General features: G+C 53.4%; 1 protein-coding gene across 9 annotated transcripts in view; it reads left to right on the top strand.

Moving 5' to 3' along the window:
• CCDC57 (coiled-coil domain containing 57) overlaps positions 1 to 22,946 on the top strand; it is a 155,318-nt gene that overhangs the window by 106,229 nt on the left and 26,143 nt on the right. For all 9 annotated transcript variants that reach the window (XM_037810649.1, XM_037810653.1, XM_037810652.1 and 6 more), the window contains 3 exons: positions 741 to 935; positions 4,243 to 4,447; positions 22,381 to 22,445. In XM_037810649.1, the coding sequence (XP_037666577.1) occupies positions 741 to 935; positions 4,243 to 4,447; positions 22,381 to 22,445 (465 nt within the window). The remainder of the gene's footprint in view (positions 1 to 740; positions 936 to 4,242; positions 4,448 to 22,380; positions 22,446 to 22,946) is intronic.

Raw genomic sequence — 22,946 nt, 5'->3', positions numbered from 1 at the left:
CATCCAGTGTGCGGGAGTCCCGGGCCCGGCCCCTGGGAACGGGTGGCGCCCCGTGGAGGTTACCCACGTGCTGTGCACTCCCCGCTTACGGTGGGCGACACATGGCGTTTCGTGTATTTGCAGAGATGTGCCCCATCACCACAGCTTTAGAACATTCTCATCACCCCCTTCCCTCTCCCCAGCCCCAGGCAGCCACTGAGCTGCCTCCTGTCTCCACGGATCTCCCTCCTCTGGGCCTTCCACGGGGCCAGCACGAGGGCGCGGTGAGGGCGCGGTGAGGCGGGCGGCTGTCTGTCCTTTCTTCCTTGTCACGGGACTGGGGGACACAGCCTGGAGACCGTGGTCAGAGGCGCCTGTGGCCGCTGTGTCACCTACCCCCTCCTCGCGCCTGCCCCCCACCTTCCCACATCCGTGGAGAGAATAGAAAACTCCGCCCCTTCTGCTGGCCGGGTTCAGTATTCAAGAGGCACATTTCCCTCTGGGGTTAGGGCTCTGGAGAAAGCTGTTTCGACTTGGGGGGTTCAGGCCCTGTGTCCCTGTCCTCACACCCCATGCTCGGCCTCGGGGTGCAACCTGGGACCCTCCCTGCAGCTGCCAGCCGTGGGGCCACAGGGCTCTGCCAGGGCTGTCTGGGGGTCCCGTTAACCTGGAGAGGAAGAGACCGGAGAACACAGGGCTCTAGGGATGCCCCCCACTCTGCCCCTCCATTGCCGACCCACCTTCTGTGTGACGGCTCGCAGGTGCTGCAGGAGCCCCTGGACGTGGACGCAGTACGGCGCCAGCTTCCCCGGGCGGTGGAGCAGGTGCACCTGGAGGCTTCGGAGCTGCGGACGCAGGTGGCCGAGCTCGACAAGCACCTCCGGGCCGCGGGAGAGGAAGGCGAGGCGGCTTCACGCGGGCAGCAGCCACGCGCCCCGGAGGCCCTCGGGAGGGAGGTGGGTGCTCTGCCCGGGCCTGGGTCTGCCACCCGCCCCTGGGCTCTGTCCGCATGGCCGTTCAGGGTCCTCCCCGGCCCTCCAGCCGCGGCTCCAGACGGAACCTGGGTGCTGAGGCTCCTGCCTCCGCCCCTGTGGGAATCCCTCATTTTTCCATCATATGTGGGAGCCCCACGTGTCTGGAAAGGGCCGCCACGGTTCCTCTGAAACAGGCCCTTGACTTCTTGAATTTACTGCAAAACTGCATGGAGGTGTCTCCTGAGTGGCCCGCTGTCTCCATGAGACTCTCAGAGGGGCTGTGATCCCCAGGCCGGGTGGGCGCTCGTCCCTGCCGCTGGTGCTCTGGCTCCTCCGCCCGTGCTCACCCCACACGTGGAGTCTGGCCGGGGTCTGGCGTCCGGCACCAAGTGCCGTCTTGCTCCATCACTCCGGATGAGCCAGGACTCCCTGCCCAGAGATGCCTGTAGACTGCGGGTCTGTGTCGTGGCCTCTGCTCCCCGAGCTGGTGTACGGGCCTCCTTGGTTCCCACGGCCACGGCAGAGACCTTGTGAGGACAGACTGCAGACGCAGCCTCTGGCGGCCCCCGGGGGCCTATACATCTGCAGCGGGTCAGGCACTAGGAAGGGTCTGCCCGAAATGGCAGGGAGGTCCCAGGCCGCACGCAGTGGCTCCTGCCTCCCGGGGCCCAGAATGGGGTGCCCAGAGTGGGGGCCCAGCTCCAGGAGCCACTGTCAGCAGCCTTGAGGGGTGACGGCCGAGGAGAAGCCGCGGCCCATGCTTTTCCCTGCTCCAGGGAAACCAGGAGGGGCCACTGTGGCTTTGCGCAGGCAAACCCTCAGGCAGGCCTGGGAAGGGGCGCAGGTGCCGGGGGCTGTAAGATGCCAGAGGGCGCCTGTGCCCGCTCCAGAGCCCCAGCCCCTCCCTGCGGCCCCTGGGCTGCCCCGAAGTCCTGTACGGCGAGGGCGGCCCTGCCCCAGCAAACCTGCTGACCCCTTCCCGCTCGGGCTCATTCTCACGTGCGGCCAAGCAGCCCTGGCATAACTCACCCGGTCCCCACTTGTGTGGAGGGCAGGGGGAAGAGATGATGCAAACCTGCGGCATTTAGAAATGAAGGCACGTGCTCCGGTGGCGGGTAGAACGGGCGGTGCGCGGCCTGCCTGTCCCGGCTCTCCCCCGGGGCTGCCCGGGTGAACACAGGCTCGGTGCCCCCTGGTCCTTCGGTGCTGAGCACCCTGCAGTCCTGGCGAGCTGGGAGGGGGCGTCTCTGCCATTCCCTCCCTGGTCAGCCCACCACAGCCCTGCCCAAACCACCAGCACAGCGTCTGAGCCCACGGAGGTGACGAGGCGGTAGGCCGAGCACTGCGTTGAGTTGTCAGGGCAACTTGTGGCTTGGAGAGAGAGAAATTGATGTGTACGTGTGTGCACATGTGTGTGCCTGTGGGTATTTACGCGTGCACATGCGTGTGTGAGCATGTGTGTGCAGAGCACAGCTGTCCCCTTGCGAGGCAGCGTGCACACCCAGGACCCGGCTCCTGGTCTCTCAGTTTCCGGCTCCACCAGGGCCCTGGGCTGGGTGGCTGCTTCCAGCGTGAGGGGCCCCACTGCCCAGAGCCAGGGCGGGGTACAGGATGGTAGGGGTTAAAGGAGGATGCGGAGCTCCCCTGGTCTTAGGACATCAGTGGCGAATAGAAAAGGAACCCAGTCCTGGAGACTGAATCAGAGTCGGGATGTGTCAGGGGCCCGCAGCACCGCCCCCCAAATCCCTTGGCGCAGACAAGCAGCTGACCCCCTGCCCACGGCTCCAGCAGCTTCTGTTGCATCCACGGTACTGCAGGCCCGGCTGCAACCCCCGGAAGCAGGGCAGGGGCCCAGGGGCTCCCACCACCCCCTGGGGTTTGAGAGTTCACCGGAAGGCTCCGAGCTCACTGAAAGCTCTAAGTTTACAATTGCAGGGTCACTCCAGCAAAACGATAGAAATCGGAGGAGCCAAAAGGAGGGACATGGGATGGGTCTGCCTCAGTGCCCACGAGGCTGCACGGGGGCTGCCCGCCTGGCTGAACTCCTTCCCCAGCCCCCCCCCCCCACCGCTGCTCCTGTCCTGGCTCCCAGTTCCCCACTGGCGTCCGCGTGAACGGCCCACCATGAGCTACAGACAGTCCTTGGGGAATCCCAGAGGGCTGGTGGCAGCTCCTAGGAACTGGGGACGAAGTCCACCTGGTTCCCTGCACACCAACTTACTGATTGGGGAGAAAATCCCCACTTTCCAGCGGAGAGGCTCCGGGCTCGCCATCCACACAGGGACCTGTCTCCCGTCGCTAGGGCTCCTCGAGTGTCACTGTCGGGGGGGGCAAGGAAAGGGGATGCTCTGGACTGAAGGACTCGGGGAAGCAGGGTGGTCCTTGGCACGTGCAGGGGCCCCTGCAGGCGGGATTCCTGATCCTGAAGAAGGACAGACAAGGACCTGGGTGGAGGGGTGATGGGGCGGGCCGGCCGCAGGCTGATCTTCTAAGAGCCCCCTGTGCCCTGGCCCAAGAGAGGCCCGTGCCTGCCCAGGAGACCTGGACCCCCATTTTAGGATGTTTCCACAGCTTCCCCTGGGGTTAGGCCGCCAGTGGGCCTCGAGGGTGGGAGCTGGCTCGGGGCCCCAGGGCAGCTGGCCGGAAGGGGCCACCACTATCTGTGGGGGGCTTGGGGGGGCGCGAGATGGGCCAAAGAGTTCAGCCAGAAACCGACGCCAAGAGGCCGCTGCAGGGGCTGGGACGGGGAGCACAGACCCCCACCTCCCCCGCTGGCCAGAACCCTCCCCAAGCCTGGGAGCAGGTGTGGGGCTCCTTGGTCATAGGACCCACCCCAGGGTCCTTCTTTGAAGAGTGAATTTGTTCTTAGATCTTGGTGTTCTGTGGTTTTCAGAACCTGCAGGGGGTTCGGGGTGCCCTAATGGCACACTAGCCGAAGGTGGGGGCAGGGAGGAGGAGTGGGGTACCGGCCGCAGAAGATGGGGGTGCAGGGCAGGTCCCTGGAGGCAGTTCTGATGGCAAAACCGAGCACCAGGGGTGCCATTGACCTCTCACTGGTGTGACTTAAAGAGGCAAAGGGGGCGGCAGCCGGAAACAGCTGGGGTCAGGGCTCACGGAGGGCACTGGGGGTGAGGGGGCAGCTGTGCCCGGCTGGGAGGTGCCTGGGAGCTGGGGCAGGGCGGGGGCGGCGCTGCAGTGGGGCTCTGGAAAGGAAGGGTCCCTCGGGGTCCGTCCTTGCTGCATCGGAGCCTTGCAGGCGGCCGCCCACTGAGTGAGTCTTTGTCCGCAGGGCCCCACGGATGGAGAGCCCGTGGCTCGGGGGGATGTCCCCGTCTCCCGCGGGCCCGGGACGCAGCACCCGCAGGGCCCACCCGCGCACCAGCTCCAGAGGAAACTGAGGGAGGCAGCCAGGACCATCGTCAGCCTCCGCCAGGAGAAGGAGCAGCTCCTGGAGATGGGGAACAGGCTCCGCGCGGAGCTGGGCCGCACCCAAGGTGGAGTCCTGGACATGGGGCAGAGGGCGGAGGGGGCAGGGGGAAGAAGGGAGTTAGAGGCGGAGGGGCGGAGGGCAGAGCCGGGGGCAGAGGCGGCCCTGGGACTGCGGAAGGGTCGGGCCCTGCAGTTCCCAGCAGGCGGGAGGCAGCAGAGGTGGCCCACTCTGGACGACCGTCGGGTGCGAGCCGAGCAGGGTCTCCCTCCGAGGCTGGGGCTCCGGAACCCGCTCCTCTGGCAGCAGCTGTGAGAAAGGGCCGCGGGGTCACTGGGAGCCACCGTCCCTGCGGCGTGGTGGCCATGTTCCCAGGCTGGCCCGGCTGCCAGGCCCCAGGATAAAGGCAGCAGTGTCTTCTGATGGGGACGAGGCTGTGAGCACTCGGGGCTGGGTTACCCTAAAGTCTCCTGGTTTTCTAAGAAAGCAAGTGACACACCTCTAAGGCTTTTTAAAAAGTAAGCGCCCACGTTACGCGTGTGGTAAACCGGGCTGTGTTCACGTGAGGGGAGCACCGGGGAGGAAGTGGGGTTTCTGCTGCAGGCCCTGGCGGCAATCCACCGGCTGCCCAAGCCCATGCCCAGGCCGCCGCTCGGGGCTCAGCTCGCTCGTGTGCCCGCTGCCCGGGCAGATGCGGGCGCCCCCATTGTGCCCCAGTCTTGCCGTAGCCCCCCTCACCCTCAGGGATGCTGCTCGCCCTCCTCGTTCAGCAAGGCCTGCTGAGTTACTGTGCTGTCCCAAAGCAGAGCGCCGCTGGGGTCTCGCCCCTGGTGTCGAAGCCCGTGGCCGACCCCCTGAAGGGGAGGCTTGGGGAATCCTGGCCACAAAGAGTCTGTTTCAGAAGCAAAGCTCCTGCCCCCACCCCCCCACCCCCTTTTTTTGGTGGAAGAGTGTCCTGGCGGTAAAGAGCTAAGAACCTTTCAAAGGGAGCCTCGGAGGGACGGGCTTTTATCTGCTAGCCCCAGCCGAGGCTCTGCTCCTGCCTTCTGAAGGGCGGGACACTGAAGAACGAGCTTTGAGGGCTTCTGGGAAAGCTCCATTCACGGGGAGAGGCAGTGATGCGCTTTCATCCGCCTCGTCCCAGGGCTAAGCTGCGTGGGTGACAACGGGGCTTTAATGCACCTCTCCTAAAATTGTCTAGTGACAGTGAAGCGGAACCAACTTCAAACCTGTGAGCTCACAGGAGTCATTCTTGTTTCAAGGAGAAAGGCATGGGAGGAATTTGGGAAAATCTAAACAGAAGATCCACATTTGGGTATGCGACAGGTATTTGCCGAGTGGCTGCTGTGTGCCAGCTGCTGGGTGTAAAGCAAACCTTATCTGTAAAATAAACCTACATCAGTGTTTGAGACACTGTTAAATACCAACCTTTTTGCATTTAGGATCACTGGAAGGGTCGTTATCTTAGAGACTTTGTCCTCCGAACAGAGGAATTTACCAGTAAGAGGCTCTATTGACAAGAACTTCTGGAAGGTGTAGTTACGAGCTAGCTGGGGAGCGAGGGAGAATGTAGGCAAAGCTTCCCTCAGGACAAGCCTTGATCTTTTCACAAGTCGAAGGGGAAGGCTGGCTTCTCCGTGTTCCAGGCCACCTTTCTGGTGCATTCCCTAAAAATCTGGCTTCCTTAGGGGCGGTCCGGCCTGCTCCTGCTCTCCTCCCTCTGCAGCCACAGGCATGCAAACAATTAGGGCTCCATTTTCCTCCCTGTTAGTCTCATTTCCAACTTGCTGCTCTTTGAACTTGACTTCCATGCCATTGTTAGGGTGTCCTCACCCACTCCCTGAGGCCCCAGACTCTTTCTGATTGCAGCCAGACTTCCTCTCCTTCATTCCAGTGAACCTACCTTTCCCTCCTCATTGTGCTTTCTGTAGCTATCCTGGCCTTATAACCAAGTATTTTAATGAACTACCCACCCACTCACCCATCAATCTATCCATCCATCCACCCATACATCTATCCACCCACTCACCTACCCATCTAACCATCCTTCCACATACCCATCCACCCACCCATCCATCCACCCACCCACCCACCCATCCATCCATCCATCCACCTACCCACCCACCCATCCATCCACCCATCTACCCCACCCACCCACCCATCCATCCATCCATCCACCCACCCACCCACCCATCTATCCACCTACCCAGCCAACCATCCATACATCTACGCACCCACCTATCCATCCATCCATCCACCCATCCATACATCCACCCATCCACCCACCCATCCATCCATCCACCCATGCATCCACCCACCCATCCATCCATCCATCCATCCACCCATCCACCCATCCATCCATCCACCCATCCATCCACCATCCATCCACTTACCCACCTATCCATCCATCTTCTAGCCACTTACCTACTCATTCAACATCCATCCAGTAGAGAATTTCCTCTAGGTGTCAGATACTTCCTGCCTTTCTGTGGTTCTTGTCTTGCCAGTTTCCAAATCTGGCTAAACCCACCTCTCCTCTCTCCAGATCTGCTCCTTGGTCCCTCATGACCAAGTTTGCAGCCTTCTCTAAAGGGCAGAGGCACCTCAGCAATAAAACTCCCTGTGCTTGGGCTTTGCTAATGATGGACTTGAGTTGTCTCTTCATTTTCTTTTATGGAGATTTGTCCTGAGTTTTCTGTCTCTTTTTGGATTGACTTTGGAAACACGTTTTGCTGGAAAGCCGCTGTGCTGGTTTGTAAATATATTATGTCCCCCAGAAAAAGCCGTGTTCTTTAATGCAATCTTGTGGGGGCAGGTTGATTAATCTTTTTTATTAAGGTGTGACTTCTTGATTGGATGGTTCCATGGAGATACTACCCACCCAACTGTGGGTAGTACTTTTGATTAGATTATTTCCATGGAGATGTGGCCCTGCCCATTCAGCGTGGGTCTTGATTTACTGGAGTCCTTTTAAAAAGAGCCATGCAGACCCAGACACTGCTGCAGCTTACAGAGACATTTTGGAGAAAGCCATTCTGAAACCAGGACTTGGAGCAGACGCCAGCCACGCGCCTCCCCAGCTGACGAGGTTTTCCGGACACCATCGGTGATCCTCAGTGACGGTGCCCTGCTGTTGATGCCTTTGTCTGGACATTTGCACGGCCATGAGACAGCAGCATTAGCAAACCAGAACAGCCCCATCTACTCTAGCCCTTCAGGGATTACCAGCGAGCAGCCCTGGTGCCCCCATGACTCATTTGCTCTCCTCTGGGTCTGTGGTTGTCCCTCTTTATTTTTCTAAGACTTTTGTAGCTTTTGTATTATTTCTTCACTTCACCCAGAATTTATTTTTGTCTGTGACTGCCCTTTCCCCACTGGCTGTGCACACATTAACTCAGCTAATCTTTGCAGCAATTCCAAAGAGGAAGGAAGGCTTGCCCAAGAAGATAAAAAAAATTGAAAAACCAGCTAGATATCGGAGAGCCGAAGCTGAGCAGGCGTGCCCCCCTGGCCGGCCGCCTTAGGCGTCGCAGAGCCGGGTGAAAGCCGACTCTCAGGCTGGGAGGGGGTTTGCGGCGTTTTTACCAGGTTAAAAGGACCATAACCGCTGCAGGCGGCCTGCGGGGCCCGGGCTGGGGCCGGCTCGAGCTCTGGAAGAATTCCCATCGCTGAGGGGTGCAAACAGAGGAATTGCACCCCTGGTTTTTTTGCTTCCTGGTTGCAGGAGCTCCCCGTGTGGGCTGAGGACGCGGGGCCGGCAGACGCGGTGGGCCTGGTGAAGCCATTGGGGACCCAGTCTGGCCACACCTGCCAAAACTCCGAAAGCCCCGTGCCCTTTGACTTATCACCACTTCTTCCAGAAATCTGTTCCAGTGTGGTTGTGCAAGGGCGAACTGGCAGTGTTTCCACAAGGGTGAAGAAACAACCAAGCGGCTGGAAGCCAGGCCGCGGGGAGCAGGCGGCCACCGCCCCTGCAGGGGTCCGGCTTTCCCCTCTAAGCTCCAGTCCGCTGTGGACTCATGCATTGTTAAGTATGATAAAAATGCCATCATGGCAATGTCAAATTACTCCAGAAACCCCCAGGTGCATCTTCCATTTTCTGTATTATTGCTTCACGGGCTGGGGCCACACTTTGGGTTAGCACCTGCCTGGACATGAAGTTACATGGAGGAAGCAAGTCGCAGAATCGTATGTTTAGACAGACAAACACACTGAAGGTGTGTGTGTGCATGTGTGTGTGCAAATATGTGATGTGTGTGTACCTGGGTGTTGGTGTGTGTGTGCCTTGCACACGTGAGTGTGTGTGTTGCACACAAAGGGAGTGGGGTGCACGTGTGAGCGTGGGTGTGAGCACACATGGGACAGGCAGTCTGGGGTGGAGAGCAGAGAGAGGAGACAGGTTAGAAGGGGATGCAGTGTGCTGTGTTCACGGATGTAGTAATTGAAGTTTTTTTGTTTTTTTTCCTCTCAATTCAGTTTTATTGAAATACATTCACATACCCTACAGTGTATAATCACTTATTCATAGTACCATCATATAGTTGGGTATTCACCATAATTTTTGAAAAAAATAAAAATGGGAATAAAACCCAAAGCATCCCATCCCCCCATTCATTTAATTTTTGTTCCCTTTATCCATACACTGGATAAAGGGAGTGTGATGCACAAGATTTTCACAATCACACTGTCACACCATGTAAGCTACGTAGTTATACAGTCATCTTCTAGAATCAAGGCTACTGGGTTGCAGTTCAATAGTTTCAGGTATTTCCTTGTAGCCATTCTAATATGCTAAAAACTAAGAAAGGTTATCTATATAGTGTGTAAGAATAACCTCCGGAGTGACCTCTTGACTCTGTTTGAAATCTCGCAGCCACTGAAACTTTATTTTGTTTCATTTCCCTTCCCCCTTTTGGTCAGGAAGATTTTCTCAATCCCGCGGTGCCCGGTGCAGGCTCATCCCTGGGACTCATGTCCCACACGGCACAACGGGTGCTGCCTTTGTTTTCTTTGGGGAAGCCGCCCTCCCTCTAAGCTGGGCTGGGGGTGGGAGTCCTGCCCCACAAGTCGCTGGTTCTGATGGCGGAGGCTGTTGGCAAGACCGGGCCGTCTGCATTTTCCTCCATCTGCTTCCTGACGTGCGTCATGGCTATTAAGCAGCACGGATGACCAGCTCTGGCGAGGACACCTCATTGTCCCTCAGCAAGACTAAAAGTGCGGTAACCAGCCACCCATGGCCGGCCATCCCTGCTCCCCTCACAGCAGCTTCCAGGGCTTGGGGCTGCCGGTGCCAGCCGGGTGACGGGTCTGCGCTGCCCCCAGCCTGTGCCGCTCTTGCAGGGTATCCCGTGGTCTCCAGGGTGGACATGACGAACAGGCAGGTCAGCTCTCCTGCCCGCATCTCGGCTCCACCTCGCTGGCCCACCTGGAAGCCTGGACCTTGGCCCTGAGGACCCACAGTCGGAGGTGCCCCGGCACCATCGGGCCGTTGCACTGCCAGCCTGGCAGGTGAGCCGGCACTGGAGCCCTGTCCATCGGAGCGCGGGGACGTAGGGCACCTCACCTCTCCGGGCGGTGGACAGAGGAGATGTGGCTTCGTCAGGCACTGCGAACGCTGCCTGGGCTCAGGGCACCTGTCAGCCCTGCAGCCAACAGTGGGTGACCTGGTGGTCCCCACTCCCAGCACAGACCCCTTATCCCTGTGACCTCTTGGGCTGCCTGCTGCAGGGCTGAGGGCAGGATGAGGCGAAGCAAGTGCAGCCCAGAACCACACCGGGCGCTGCCTTGCACCCCAGCCACCCCCCAGCCTCAGCGCCCCCTGATCTGCTCCGTCTGGGTGTCTGTCTGTTCTGGACCCTTCCCTGAAGTGGGATACACAGTGTCCTCTTGTCCTCTTGTGCCTGGCTTCTCACGCCCAGCCCGGTGTCTTCAGCATTCATCCACGGATCGGAGCTTGGTTCCCTTCTGTGGCTGAGTGTGGCCCACGTGTGGACAGCACACTTTGTGCACTTCTGGCCATTGTGAGTACAAGTTTCTGAGGACGTGTGGTTTCATCACTTTTGGGTCTGGTCCTGGGAGTGGCTGGGCCACATCTTTAACATCTGGAGGAACTGTGGTCGGCCTTCCTTGCGGGCTTCCACCTGACACCCAGGGGCCCCGGCACCCTCAGTACGCGCCTGCTGTAGGGCCAGTGACCAGGGTACTTGGCCCACAGGGTTTTAATTGTCTTTGTAGTCAAAATTCACTGCCCTTTCCCTTCACGGTTTTGGCTGCTGTGTTGTGCTTTCCACTTTGAAATCATGAAAAATGCTTACTCATGTTTCCTTCTAGTACGTTTATGATTTTTTTACATTTAAATCTCTGATCCACCTAGAAACGATTTTGTAAAAAAGAACAAATTAGGGACCCACCCCGCTCTACTTTTCCTACGTGGTTAGTGAGTTAACCCATTACTACTTACTAGGCATGTCCAGGTAAATGGTAGAATACCTGTTTATGCCGCCCTGACCAAGATGGTGGCGTGGGAAGCCGCGGGCTCCGGCCCGCAGAGAAGCGCAGCTCAAGCAGCTCAAGCAGCAGCGACTGGCAGAAGCTTCTCTCTCGAGGCTCCAGGAAGCAGCTGAAGGAGAGCAGTAGCAACGAGCGTGGGATACAGAAAAGGCCAGAAAAGGTGACTCAGGAGCGGGAGGACTGCGCGGTGCCCTCGCTGCCCCTCACCGGTGCTGTGTGCAGCCGCCCGCCCCCGCTGGGGTCCCTGGTCCGGTTCCGGATGGGGTACAGCAGCCCTCGAGCACCTGCTGGGAGCCCGTGTGTCCGGCCCGGTCTGCCTGGTGCTGTCTGAGGGACTCGCTGCCCCAGAACCTGCCCTGCGCACGAGAGCCGCTCCGGAGCTTTCCACAGAACCTGCGGGGAGCGGGCAGGGGGCCGCCTGGGGAGGGGGCTGCCGGCTGTGGGTCACACGGGGCAGGGCCCAGGGCCACGAGGAAGGTGGGGACGGGATGTTTGGAACCTGCAAACGGGGGAATCCCTCAGCCCCAGGCCCAAGAGGAGGCACGGGGGAGGCCCCAGTGCCCGGCCTGGAGCTCCTCCCCAAACCACTGCGGGGCCCGGCCCTGAGGAGAGCACGGGCGGAGCGGGAAAGGGGTTTCTTGTTTCCCTTCTTGCTTTGTGTCTGTGTGTGTTAGCTCCTGACACTCAAGGAAACCTCGGTCACAGCACTACCTGGGTACAAGTTTAAGGAAGAGATGCCTCAGAAACTAAATTCCAGCAACAGCACATTCAAATATGAAAATGTCCAGGTCTCAACAAAAGATCACGAGACATGCAAGGACACGGGAAGCTATGACCCCGGCAAAGGAGAGGGTTAAAGCCTCAGAAACCATCCGTTAGGAGGCCCAGACCTGGGACATTCCAGGAAAGACTTTAAAAACATGGTCCTAAGTATGCTCGAAGAGCCAGAGGAAAACAAAGGTAAAGAACTAAAGGAAATCAGGAAAGCAATAGATGAACACAGAGAAAATATCAATATAGAGATGGAAGTTATGAAAAGGCACCAAACAGAGCTGAAGACAACATGACAGAAATGAAAAATTCCTGGGTAAACAAAAGCTGAGGGACTTCGCCACCACTGCACTGCCCGACGGGAGACGCCAAGGAGAGCTCTTGGGGTTGAGAGGAAGGGACAACAGACAACAGATGGAAGCCACACGAAGAAATGAAGATCTCTGGGTAAATGTAATTACCAGTGCTGTTGGAGTTTTGGTTTGAAACTCCACTCTTTACTTCTTACAGGATCTAATATACTGAAAAAATCAGTGGTTTTGGACTCATAATACATAAACATGTAATTTGTAACAAAAACTACATAAAGGTGGGGGGACGGGTACAGGAACATGGTGTGTGTACTCTATTGAAGTTAAGTTGGTATCAGGCCAAATGAGATTATCATAGATTTAGGATGTGAAATTTAAGCCCTATGTTAACTACAAAGAAAATATCAAAGGATATGCAAACTCATAGAGACAGAAATTAGCGTCCAGGTTGCCGGGGCGGGGGCAGGGCAGTGTGCGTTGGGGCAGGATGGGTGGGGGTTTCTCTTTGGGGAGGTGGGAGGGCGTCAGTCGTGGGAGGGGGGGGTCCGCCATATTGTGAGTGGGATGAACGCCACTGAGGGGTGTGCTGGGGAGGGCTGGGGTGGGAAAGTGCACATGTACATGTGTTCCCACAATTAACAAAAAAAGAGAAAGAGCAACTAAAGAGACAGCGACAACTAAATGCAGTACAGGACCCTGGATGGGATCCAGCAAGGGAGGAGAAAAGGCTCAAAGGAACATTAATGGGACATATGAAAATATTAAACATAGGCTGTGAGCTTTATATCAATGTCAGACTTCTTGAATATGGTAACTGCACCCAAGGTGGTTACACAAGTGACATCCTCGTTCTCAGGAGACGGACCCGGCAGGACTGAGTGTTCCGGGAGCAGGACGTGTGCAGCCTACACTCAGGTGTTCAGAAGGTGGATTGATAAATAGACAAGAAGGTAGCTGGATAGAGAGGCGGACTGACAGATGATGTGGCTGATGTCTCAAAATGTTAAAATTGTTGAATCTGTGTATCCGGAGGGTATGTTGGAGATCTCTTATTGGGGTTTATATTATTTTTGTCCAGTAAATTTGAAAGTATTTCAAAATTAAAAACTTAAAATTAAATAAAATGTGTATATTTAATTTATTATTACACATGTATTTAAAAGCATACTGCAAAAATGCATTAATTTGGAAGTAGTAATTTTAACTCGCACTTTCTGAAATGCATTATTGAAACCCTTCGCGGCTTTGCTTCTTGCCGTCGGTGCTCCCGCCCGGCACACGTGGAGGCGCCCGTCTTCCGGGGCAGGTTTGCCATCCGCCTAACCACAGCACAGCGACATGCGGCCCCCAGAGGCCCCTGTGTGGCAGTGCTGCTGGACTCGGACATGCTCGTACCCTCACACACACTCTCCTACTGTCACACTCGCAAGTCACATGCAGGTGCGCTCACACGCTCACGCACAGTCTGCACCGAGGCCGCTGGTGACGCTGTTCGCTTTGAGCTTGAAAGACTCGCAGCCCTCGGGGCCCTGGAGCAGGTCGGCCGTGACCTTCTCTGGCCTATGGGTGCTGTCCCCAAGGGCTGGCTCACACTGAAGGCGCTGGCGCCCGGAGACGCTGCTGAGGTCAGGCCATGGGGCGCCCTGTTTCCTGAGGGAGGGCTGGGCCTGCCTGCATTCCAGCATCCGCGTCTTTCTGGAAGGGCTTCTGCCTCCGCCCACCTGGAAATGACTGTTTTGACCACTTTGTCCAAGGAGGGCTTGGCTGGAAATAGAACTCTGGGCTGGTATTTTCTTACAAGTCCTTTTGAATGACAGCATTTCACGGGCAGGTCTCTCCTTGGTCCTTTGGAGGATTTCTTCCTGCCATTTTCCCCAGTTTCACCATGTCTTTTAAATGGGGGGTTGTTTTGCTTTAGCCTGCGTAGAAATCAGTATGTTTTTTAAAATCTTAGGGTTACTGTCACAAAACACGGTCCTAAATGGTCAGGCCTGCTGGCCCCCATCCAGCAGCGAAGCAAGGCTCTGCTCTGCAGGGAGGTGAGGTTACTGAAGACGCGGCAACACGGACCCGGAGGGGAGAAAACCTTCCCAAGACCAGTTCGAAGTGAGAAAGGTGATTTGAGTTTCTATAGTCCAAACAGAACAAGGAATGGCAAAGGTCCAGAAGAAAGCAGGGAAAAAGGAAGGAAAAGAAAACTAAGTAAAAGCCACAGGATTCATGAAAATTGAGTGAGGGCCGCGGCCTCGTGTGTGGTCAGCACACCCTGTCCGGCAGGCCCTCCTCTCCCTGCTGACCATTCAGGCCTCTGACCTTGTCCTTCACGGGGGAGGCGCTGCCCTTGTCTTATATGGTGTTTTAATGCCATGGATGTTATCTTTACCGCTGGAGGCAGAGCTGGAAGGTGTCATTAATGTAACCAGGAACAAAGAGTAGACATTGGAGACTCATCGCTGTGCCAGCGAGGACTTCTGGGCTTGAAATGAACCAAAGCTGCTGGAGTGAGATGACTATAATAAGCATTTCCAGCTGCTAAAGACTCGACTAACAAGGCACAACTATGAACAACTGTACACTTGCAGGACTGTACGTTATGTGAATACATCTCAATAAAATTGCATTAAAAAAAGACTAAGCATTTTCCAGCTAAAGGATTATGTTGAGCATTTTTCCAGTTATCCAGCTATCAAAAACGACCTTCTGCTACTGAATCCTAGAAGCTGTTTTGCTTTCCCCAGCTAGTTAAATCTTGAAATGGGAACCCTTTATTTTAACTTCCTGGCCTCTCATGGTCCCGGGTCTTTCTGACTGTCCTATCCATATAGAGAAGTCGTCTAGTCAAGGGCTGGAGCTAAATTGCTTGGGTTCAGCCGTCATCAGGACTAATTTTTTGTTTTCCTTTTTCATTCTTGAATGTTCTCAACTATTATTTCTTCAAATCTGTTTCTTCTCCTTTCTAGTCTTTTCTGGAGCTCTTATTAAACTCATTAGATGTATTTCTTAAGCGCCATTAGTGTAAGGAATTTCAACAAACCCCACCACCCACACAGCGTTTCAGGGCGGGTCCTCAAAGGTGAGGATTGGGGTTTGGCATTCACGGGGGTGGGAGGTGCTGTGTCTTCCATTCCATCTGTACCCATTCCTTTCCTGAGGGTTGTTTTATTGTCCTCTTACTAATGTCTTGAACTGAATTGTCAACATTTGTTTTTCTTCCCTCTTGTCCATACTTGCCTGTTTGGGGTGTGCACTTTCCTGGCAGCAGCCCCCGCTCCGTCCCTGAATCTGGAGGTGCAGAGCCGCGGCTGTAGTGAGCTTGCAGACCTTCTGCCCTGTGGCCTCAGCTTTTTTGTTTTGCCCAGGAATTGTTTGGGAGACTTTCACGGTTCCTTTGGTTGTAGTTTGAACATTTACTTCTTGTTTCTAGTTGTCTTGCGTCGGTGGCAGGAACGGGACGCAGTGTCCTCTCTCAGCTGGGGGTTGAGGTTTCTGCGGCACCTGCTTTGAGGTCAGCCCCGCGCGGGCTGGGAAGGAAAGCACAGCTGCTTCTGCTTGCAGGACCCAGAATTTCATGCAGATCTGTTAATACAACCTTGTTAAATGTACCTACTAACATTCTCTGTCAATTCCTCTGTACTCCTCAACTCGAGCTTCCAGGAGCCATGATTCGGGTGTTAAAATCCTCCAGGCTGCTGGCTGGCTGTCTGTCCTTGCAGCCCTCCCCGAGGCGTCCTACACGTTTTAGTGCTGTGTTCCTTGGGGCGGGCGCTCAGCCCAGATGCAGGGCCTCAGCGTTAAGTTCTGCTTCTCTGACTGTCACACGTTTTCAGAAAAACTCTTGAACAGATAGAAAAATAACCATGTGAAAGATTTTAGTCTCTTTATTAGGCAATGAGGGAACCAGGCAGATGTTAACAACCAGTTCAGAGGACAAGTCAGAAGAGCACTCGGGGGGGGTGTGGGGTGAAGGAATGAACTGCAGATGAGCAAAACGCCCCCCCCCCCCGCATTTGCTTATCTTTGAACTTGCAGAGCCTCCCACCCCACACCCCGGGCTGGGCTCCGGCGGCTTCTGGGTGCTGAGGACCAGGCAGTTGCCACTGAAGTACTTTTTTTCCCTATAGCTTCCCTGTTGTTGATAAAAATAATCTCAAAAACAGATTATTCTTGGCCACAAAGTAAACCTGGACTCACCAGATCAGGCCCAATTGTTTGCAAGTTGATTGTTTGCAAGTTGCTGCAGGAATGCCGTTCGCCTCCGGGGTGCTCCTGAAGTTTGCTTTGCTGGAAGTCTCCTGAAGAATTTTGGGCTGGGGTTTTTAAAGGCCTCTTGCTTATCCCGAGGCAAGGAAGCCCAGCCAGGGACTCGCCCGACTGGACCCACAGTCGGAGCAGATTCCTTCCTTCTCCAGGCGGGCACAACAGCCTGGGATTCCTGGGCCGCCGGGAGACAGGCTCCTGCTGGCCTGGACACCAGGCGCTCTGCTTTCCTGGGGTGCTGGGGTGTCCAGGCTCCGTGAAGTCAACTGGGGTTCCCTATGAAAGGGGCACCCCTCAAGCAGGCCGTCCAGGCCGTGAGACCGCATTTCCAGTCGGTCCCGGTGAATACAAGGCCCGATTCTAAGTGAGCCGTGCAGCAGGCATAGGTCCTTGCAGAGTAGCTTCTGGATTCTGGAAGGGTCAGGCAGGGAGAAGGAGAGAACATGTGCCCGTTTCACTTCAGGTCACGAAAGGAGAGCCCCCAGCTTTCCTGGGGTGGAGAGAGCTTGCCAAGAGAAGGGCCGTCCTCGCAACTGGGCAGGGGACCCTCGTCGGGGCCTCCAGGCCCGGCTCCTGGGCCCCCTGGGGGAGGCTGGCTCTGGGGCACTGAGGCCACCAGGCAGCCTGGCCTGGGCTGGCGCCGAGCTTCCGGGGTGCCTGGGAGTAAAACCCGGGAGAGAAGACCCTGATGGCCACTGTCAGCTCAGTACCGATAATCTTCCGTGCCCAAAAGTGGCCTTTGGCTATTCTGGGACATGCAAAACCAAGTGAATCCAAGAGAAGTTTAGACAAAATGTCACAAGCACAATACTTCTGCCTACTTTCAAAGACGGCAGTGAACATGACACTTGGTTTACAAAAATGAATGGAAAGAAAACAAAACAAAAAAACAGTAAAGCATGCTCTTTCAGAAAAAAATGGATGAATATAATTTTTATACAAGAAAGATGAATCTTGAGACATAGCATAAAATAATCCTGAGACAGGATACACTAAGAGTCTGCCAAGAACATGGCACGAGCCTCCAGGTACACTGGAGACAGGAACAGCAGTTGCCTGTGTGAGAAACAAGCACTATTCCTAAAAAGGAACAAACGCTCACCCGATTGTGGAGAAGAAACAAATTTATTCACGGTCTTGCAAGAACGGCCGCCCAACCAAATGTAGGGGTTGGCATCCAGAACAATAGACCCAGCAGTATTTATTCCCTACGCCTAACCGGAAGTCCCTCCCGTTTCTCCATTGGCCGGATACTTCAGAGGTTACATTTTATTCCACAAGCCTAACTAGCCCACCCAAATTGGAAACATGCAGCCCGCCTAAATTGGAAACATTTGAAAAAAAGTCTCCTTTGCAAACTTGGAAGGTTTGAAAGAAGTCTCCACCCCTCTTTCCTTTGTTCTTGAGCTGCAGAGCCAGTATGAGCTAGTTTGTTAACTTATGAAGCTGTTTAAGGAAACTCTACCCCGAGTCTCCACCTTGCAAGGACAGTAGATTGTGGGCGGATAAGCAGGGGGACTGACTGTGGATAGTGGGCGGATAAGCAGGGGGACTGACTGTGGATTACAGTTTGTCTTTTTAACCTTCTGCCAATTCCTTAACTGCCCCCATCCTGTGTGAAAGCTAAACTTAATCTAATTCTCACACCTGCCACGTGGGAGTGACAAGAAAGGCTTCACAAATCAACAGGGAAGGGGCATCACCGGAAGGAACCGCAGCTCCTGAGAAGCGAGGAGGCCAGGTGTCCTCAGTGGTCCAGACAGGAGGTGACCGAGGCCGGGACGCAGCCTGTGCCCAGCAGCTGTGGGGGAGAGAACCTTCCCACCCGCCAAGCGGCTGCCCGGGAACAGGAACAAGCCGGCTGGACCTGGGCAAATGCTCTGCGATTTTAGCACATTTCATGGCTCTTTAGACCCAGTTCTAGAAATTTCCCAGTTTTGTCCTTCACGGTCCCTCTCAGGCTCTGGGGAAACGGAGGTCTTGTGGAGGGCCCAAGCGCTCAGCCCCTGCAGCTGCTGTACACCACCCTCACCATCTTCAACAAAGTCAGCTTTTAAAAAATCTCGGAGAGGAACCTAAGGTGGCGTCTAGGAAAGACAGGGCAAAAAAACACCTCTGTGAAAAATACTAGATAAAAGCCAGAAAGTGACCCAGAACACCAGTTCCAGTGATGTACCAGCCGGACAAGGTCTGTTAAATCCACAGGGACTGTGCATTTGGTGAAACCGGGAGTCTGCACTCTGAAACGAGTGAGTTAAGCCAGCTGAAAGTCCAGTGGCCACGCTGCGGTGTGGGGAAACGGGGGGTTGGCATTTGGAGACGGACTAGTTCTTTAAAAAAAAAAAAACAACAAAAAAAAAACCCAAGAGTGGCAGCAGATACAACAGGGAGAATCACGCAGTGAAGCATGGCAGGAGTGGGCTGTCCCAATGCCTCAGTGTCTGCCGTGGAGGATAGCCCTTCCCATACCCGCTCCTGATTGTCTTGGGGCCAGGGGAGCAGAGGGGAGCCAAAAGGAGAAAGAAACCACGCCCCTTGCAACCATCTCCCTGGTGGGCTGGGGACAGTCCTGCCGGGGCCGGACCCACAGCCCAGAGCCGTGCCAAGGGTCCCAGTGTGACGGTGAGTGTTTCCCACAGCACTGCGCACATGCCACAGTATCAGCCTTGGACAGTGGCCTTTAGTGCACCCACAGCTAATTGTTCCGGAGCTGAGAAGGCGGAGCTGTGTGAAAAGGGGGAAATTAAAACATCCCATTCAGCCATCTTTACAGCAGGCTGGGAACACCCCTGCACGGCCCAGCGGCCCAGGGCTTCCCTGGAGGGCCGGCGCACACTTGTGACATGGCACAACCTTCCCTCAGCAGAGGTCTTGGAAGAGCACGGCTGAGAAGTGGGACCTGCTCGGTAATCCCAGGGACCCTACGCAAATGCCAGGGACTTGTGGGTCAGCGGCAGAGACAATCTGTGGCAAGACTGAAATGAAGGTTTAGACTCTTGCAATAGCCCTAAATCTCCGGGAACACCTGGGAGGTTTGATTATTAAGCTGGCCTGCTTACCTAACCACCCCACACACCCCATATTCACCTAACACACGCCCCATATTCAGGGCGGACAACACCAACAACACACCCAAACTTGGTGCACCAATTGGACCCCACAAGAATCAGACTCACACACACCACAAAGACAAAGTTGGGGAGAACTGACTTGAGGGGAATAGGTGACTCGCAGATGCCATCTGCTGGTTAGAGAAAGTGTACACCACCGAGCTGTAGATCTGACAAATTAGAGATTGGTGTTTTTTATAACCTGAAAGAACCCTATCAAGTAAAGCAAATGCCAAGAGGCCAAAAACAACAGAAAATCTTAAAGCATATGATAAAACCAGACGAAATGGAGAACCCAAACCCAAACACCCAAATCAAAAGATCAGAAGAGACAGTACTTGGTGCAATTAATCAAAGAACTAAAGATAAACAACGAGAGCATGGCACAGGATGTAAAGGACATGAAGAAGATCCTAGAAGAGCATAAAGAAGAAATTGCAAGAGTAAATAAAAGAATAGAAGATCTTATGGAAATAGAAGAAATTGTTGGCCAAATTAAAAAGACTCTGGATACTCATAATACAAGATTAGAGGAAGCTGAACAACGACTCAGCCTCCTCGAGGACCACAGAATGGAAATGAAATAACAAAAGAAAGAATGGGGAAGAAAATCTAAATGGACGTCAGGACTATAACAGACAAAATATAACATCCAAATATAAGACTCATTGGTGTCCCAGAAGGGGAAGAGAAGGTTAAAGGTCTAGAAAGAGTATTCAAAGAAATTGTTGGGAAAAATTCCCAAACCTTCTACACAATATAAATACACAAAGCATAAATGCCCAGCAAACTCCAAATAGAATAAATCCGAATAAATCCATGTAAACCCACTCCAAGACATATTTTGATCAGATTGTCAAATACTGAAGAGAAGGAGCAAGTTCTGAAAGCAACAAGAGAAAAGCAATTCATCACATACAAAGGAAACAACATAAGACTAAGTAGTGACTACTCAGCGGCCACCATGGAGGCGAGAGGGCAGTGGCAGGGCATATTTAAAATTCTGAGAGAGAAAAATTTCCAACCAAGAATACTTTATCCAGCAAAACTCTCCTTCAAATTTGAGGGAGAGCTTAAATTTTTCACAGACAAACAAATGCTGAGAGATTTTGCTAATAAAAGACCTGCCCTACTTCAGATACTGAAGGGAGCCCTACCAACAGAGAAACAAAGAAAGGAGAGAAAGATAAAGAGAAATTTAACAGACATATGTAGAACATTACATCCCAAATCACCAGGACACACATTCTTCTCTAGAGATAACGGATCTTTCTCCAGAATAGACCATAGGCTGGGACATAAAACAAGCCTCAATAAATTTAAAAAAAAAATTGAATATATTCAAAGCACATTCTCTGACCACAGTGGAATACAAATAGAAGTCAATAACCATCAGAGAGTTGGAGAAATCACAAACACCTGGATGGTAAAAATTAGGGGTAGATGAAAACATTCCCAGATAATCAAAAGCTGAGGGACTTCACCACCAGTAGATCAGTCCTATAAGAAATGCTAAAGGGAGTTGAGCAGGCTGAAAGGAAGGGACACTAAACAACTGACTGAAACTACATGAAGAAATAAGGATTACCAGTAAAGATCACATGGTAAATATAAATACCAATACTACTGTATTTTTTATTTGTAACTCCACTATTTACTTCCTACAGGATCTAAAATATATAAACTGTAATGATAAATCAGTGGTTTTGGACTCAAAATAAAATATGTAATTTTTGACAAGAACTACATAAAGGTGGGGGAATGGAGGAGTATAGGAACATAGTTTATGTGTCCTATTGAAGTTAAGTTGGTATCAAAGAAAAACAAGATTGTTATAGACTTAAGAGGTTGTAATTTAAGCCCCACAGTAAACACAAAGAAGTGTCAGAGAATATGGCCATAGAGATGAAAAGCAGAGTATGGGTTACGAGAAGTGGGGGAAGGGGCAATGGGGAGTTAAGAAATGAGTGTAGGGTTTCTGTTTGGGGTGAAGGGAAATTTCTAGTAATGGATGGTGGGAAGATGATGGCATTGCAACATTCTAAATGTGATTAATCCCACTAATGGAATGTTAGGGAGGGGGTATAATGGGAAGATTTAGGCTATATGTATATTTCTACGATAGAAAAAAAAAAAAGACAGTCTAAATAGATGACAATTAAATGCCAAGGATGATCCTGGATGGGATCTAAGGATGGAGGAGAGAAGGCTCAAAGGGACACAGATGGGACATAAGAAAAAAATAAAGGAAATATAGAATGTAAGCTTTGTATCAATGTTGAATTTCTTGAACTTCTTAGCTGCGCTTAATGGGATTGCATAAAAGAATGTTCTTGTCCATGGGAATTGTATATGTGAATTATAGTGTTTGTTCAAGGATGTGTGCAGCTTGCTCTCATATGTTCAGAAGACAGAGCAATAGGTGATGGATGATAGGGAGGGAGGGAGGGAAAGAAAGAAATTGTGGTGTGACAGCAGGTTGAAGTTGGGGGATCAGGGAGGCGGGTCGGGGAATGCTGGAGTTCTGTGTATGAGGTTTGTATTGTTTTTGCAACTGTTCCTGTAAGTTTGAATTTATTTCAAAAGAAAATTTTTAAAAAAGTAAAAAAAATACCTCAATGACCAGCACAGTAAAGATCGGTAGTTGTAACCCACAAAAAATCCTCTCTGGGGTCCTCAATAACCAATTGATTCCTTGTTCTGAGAAACTCGATTTCACCAGTAATGTTTTGTAGTGTGTCAGCTCAGAGGGCGCTTCTAGATCTTGAGGTAACTTAAAGCCTCAGCAGATGCTGAGTTAAGTGACGGCCATCCTGCGGCTGCCCAGCGTGACGTAAGGAGAGCCACCTTCTCGGAGGGTCGCCGCCCAGAGGCTGGGGAAGGGGCTCTCTGCTCTGCGAAACGCTGGCACGCAGCCCCCAGCGGCCGTCACCCACCCCAGGACTCTGTGTGCCATGGAAGTGACTGCGGGTTGCTAGGGCGGCTCTTTCTGGGTGTTTGTGTTGGCAGGACAGAAATCCAGAACCTTTTGTTCTTTCTAGGCATTGCGGGGAAACCGCCTGCGGCCCGGAGCCCAAGTGCGACACCCGGGGTGCCCTCTACTCAGGTAACAACCTTCATCCAAGGGATGGATTTTTAATAGCTTTTTGCTAATTATTAAACTACTATGTTTTCATTACAGAAAAACTTCACAATACAGCAAACACAATTTTTAAAACTTCCAGTTTTCAGCACCCAAACATACTTAGCAGTAACATTTTAGTGTATTTCCTGCTGTTTTTTGTTGTTGTTGTCAATTATGTATGATATATAGACACTAAGAAATATATGTGTACAGTTTAAAGAACAATAGGGTGAGCTCATGCACCAGGTCAGGGCCTGGAGCCCCCCTCCGCCCCTCGTGGTCCCATGCCCCTCCCCCCAGGTGCACCCCCCCCCCCCACCCCAGCGCCAGCCCCAAACCTTACATATAGTGACAGTAAATGATCAAAACCAGGAAAGACACCGTTAACACAACCCTGGTATTCATTAAATGCTTATTCTCTGTTCAGATGTTGCCGTTCGCCTCTGTTCTGGCCGTTCTCCGCCAATCTCAGCCGTGCAGCAC

This window comes from Choloepus didactylus, chromosome 18 (assembly GCF_015220235.1).
Source record: "Choloepus didactylus isolate mChoDid1 chromosome 18, mChoDid1.pri, whole genome shotgun sequence".
Classification (NCBI taxonomy): Eukaryota; Metazoa; Chordata; class Mammalia; order Pilosa; family Megalonychidae; genus Choloepus; species Choloepus didactylus.
Note: the sequence above shows the minus strand (reverse complement) of the source record. Positions and strands in the feature narration are given on the sequence as shown.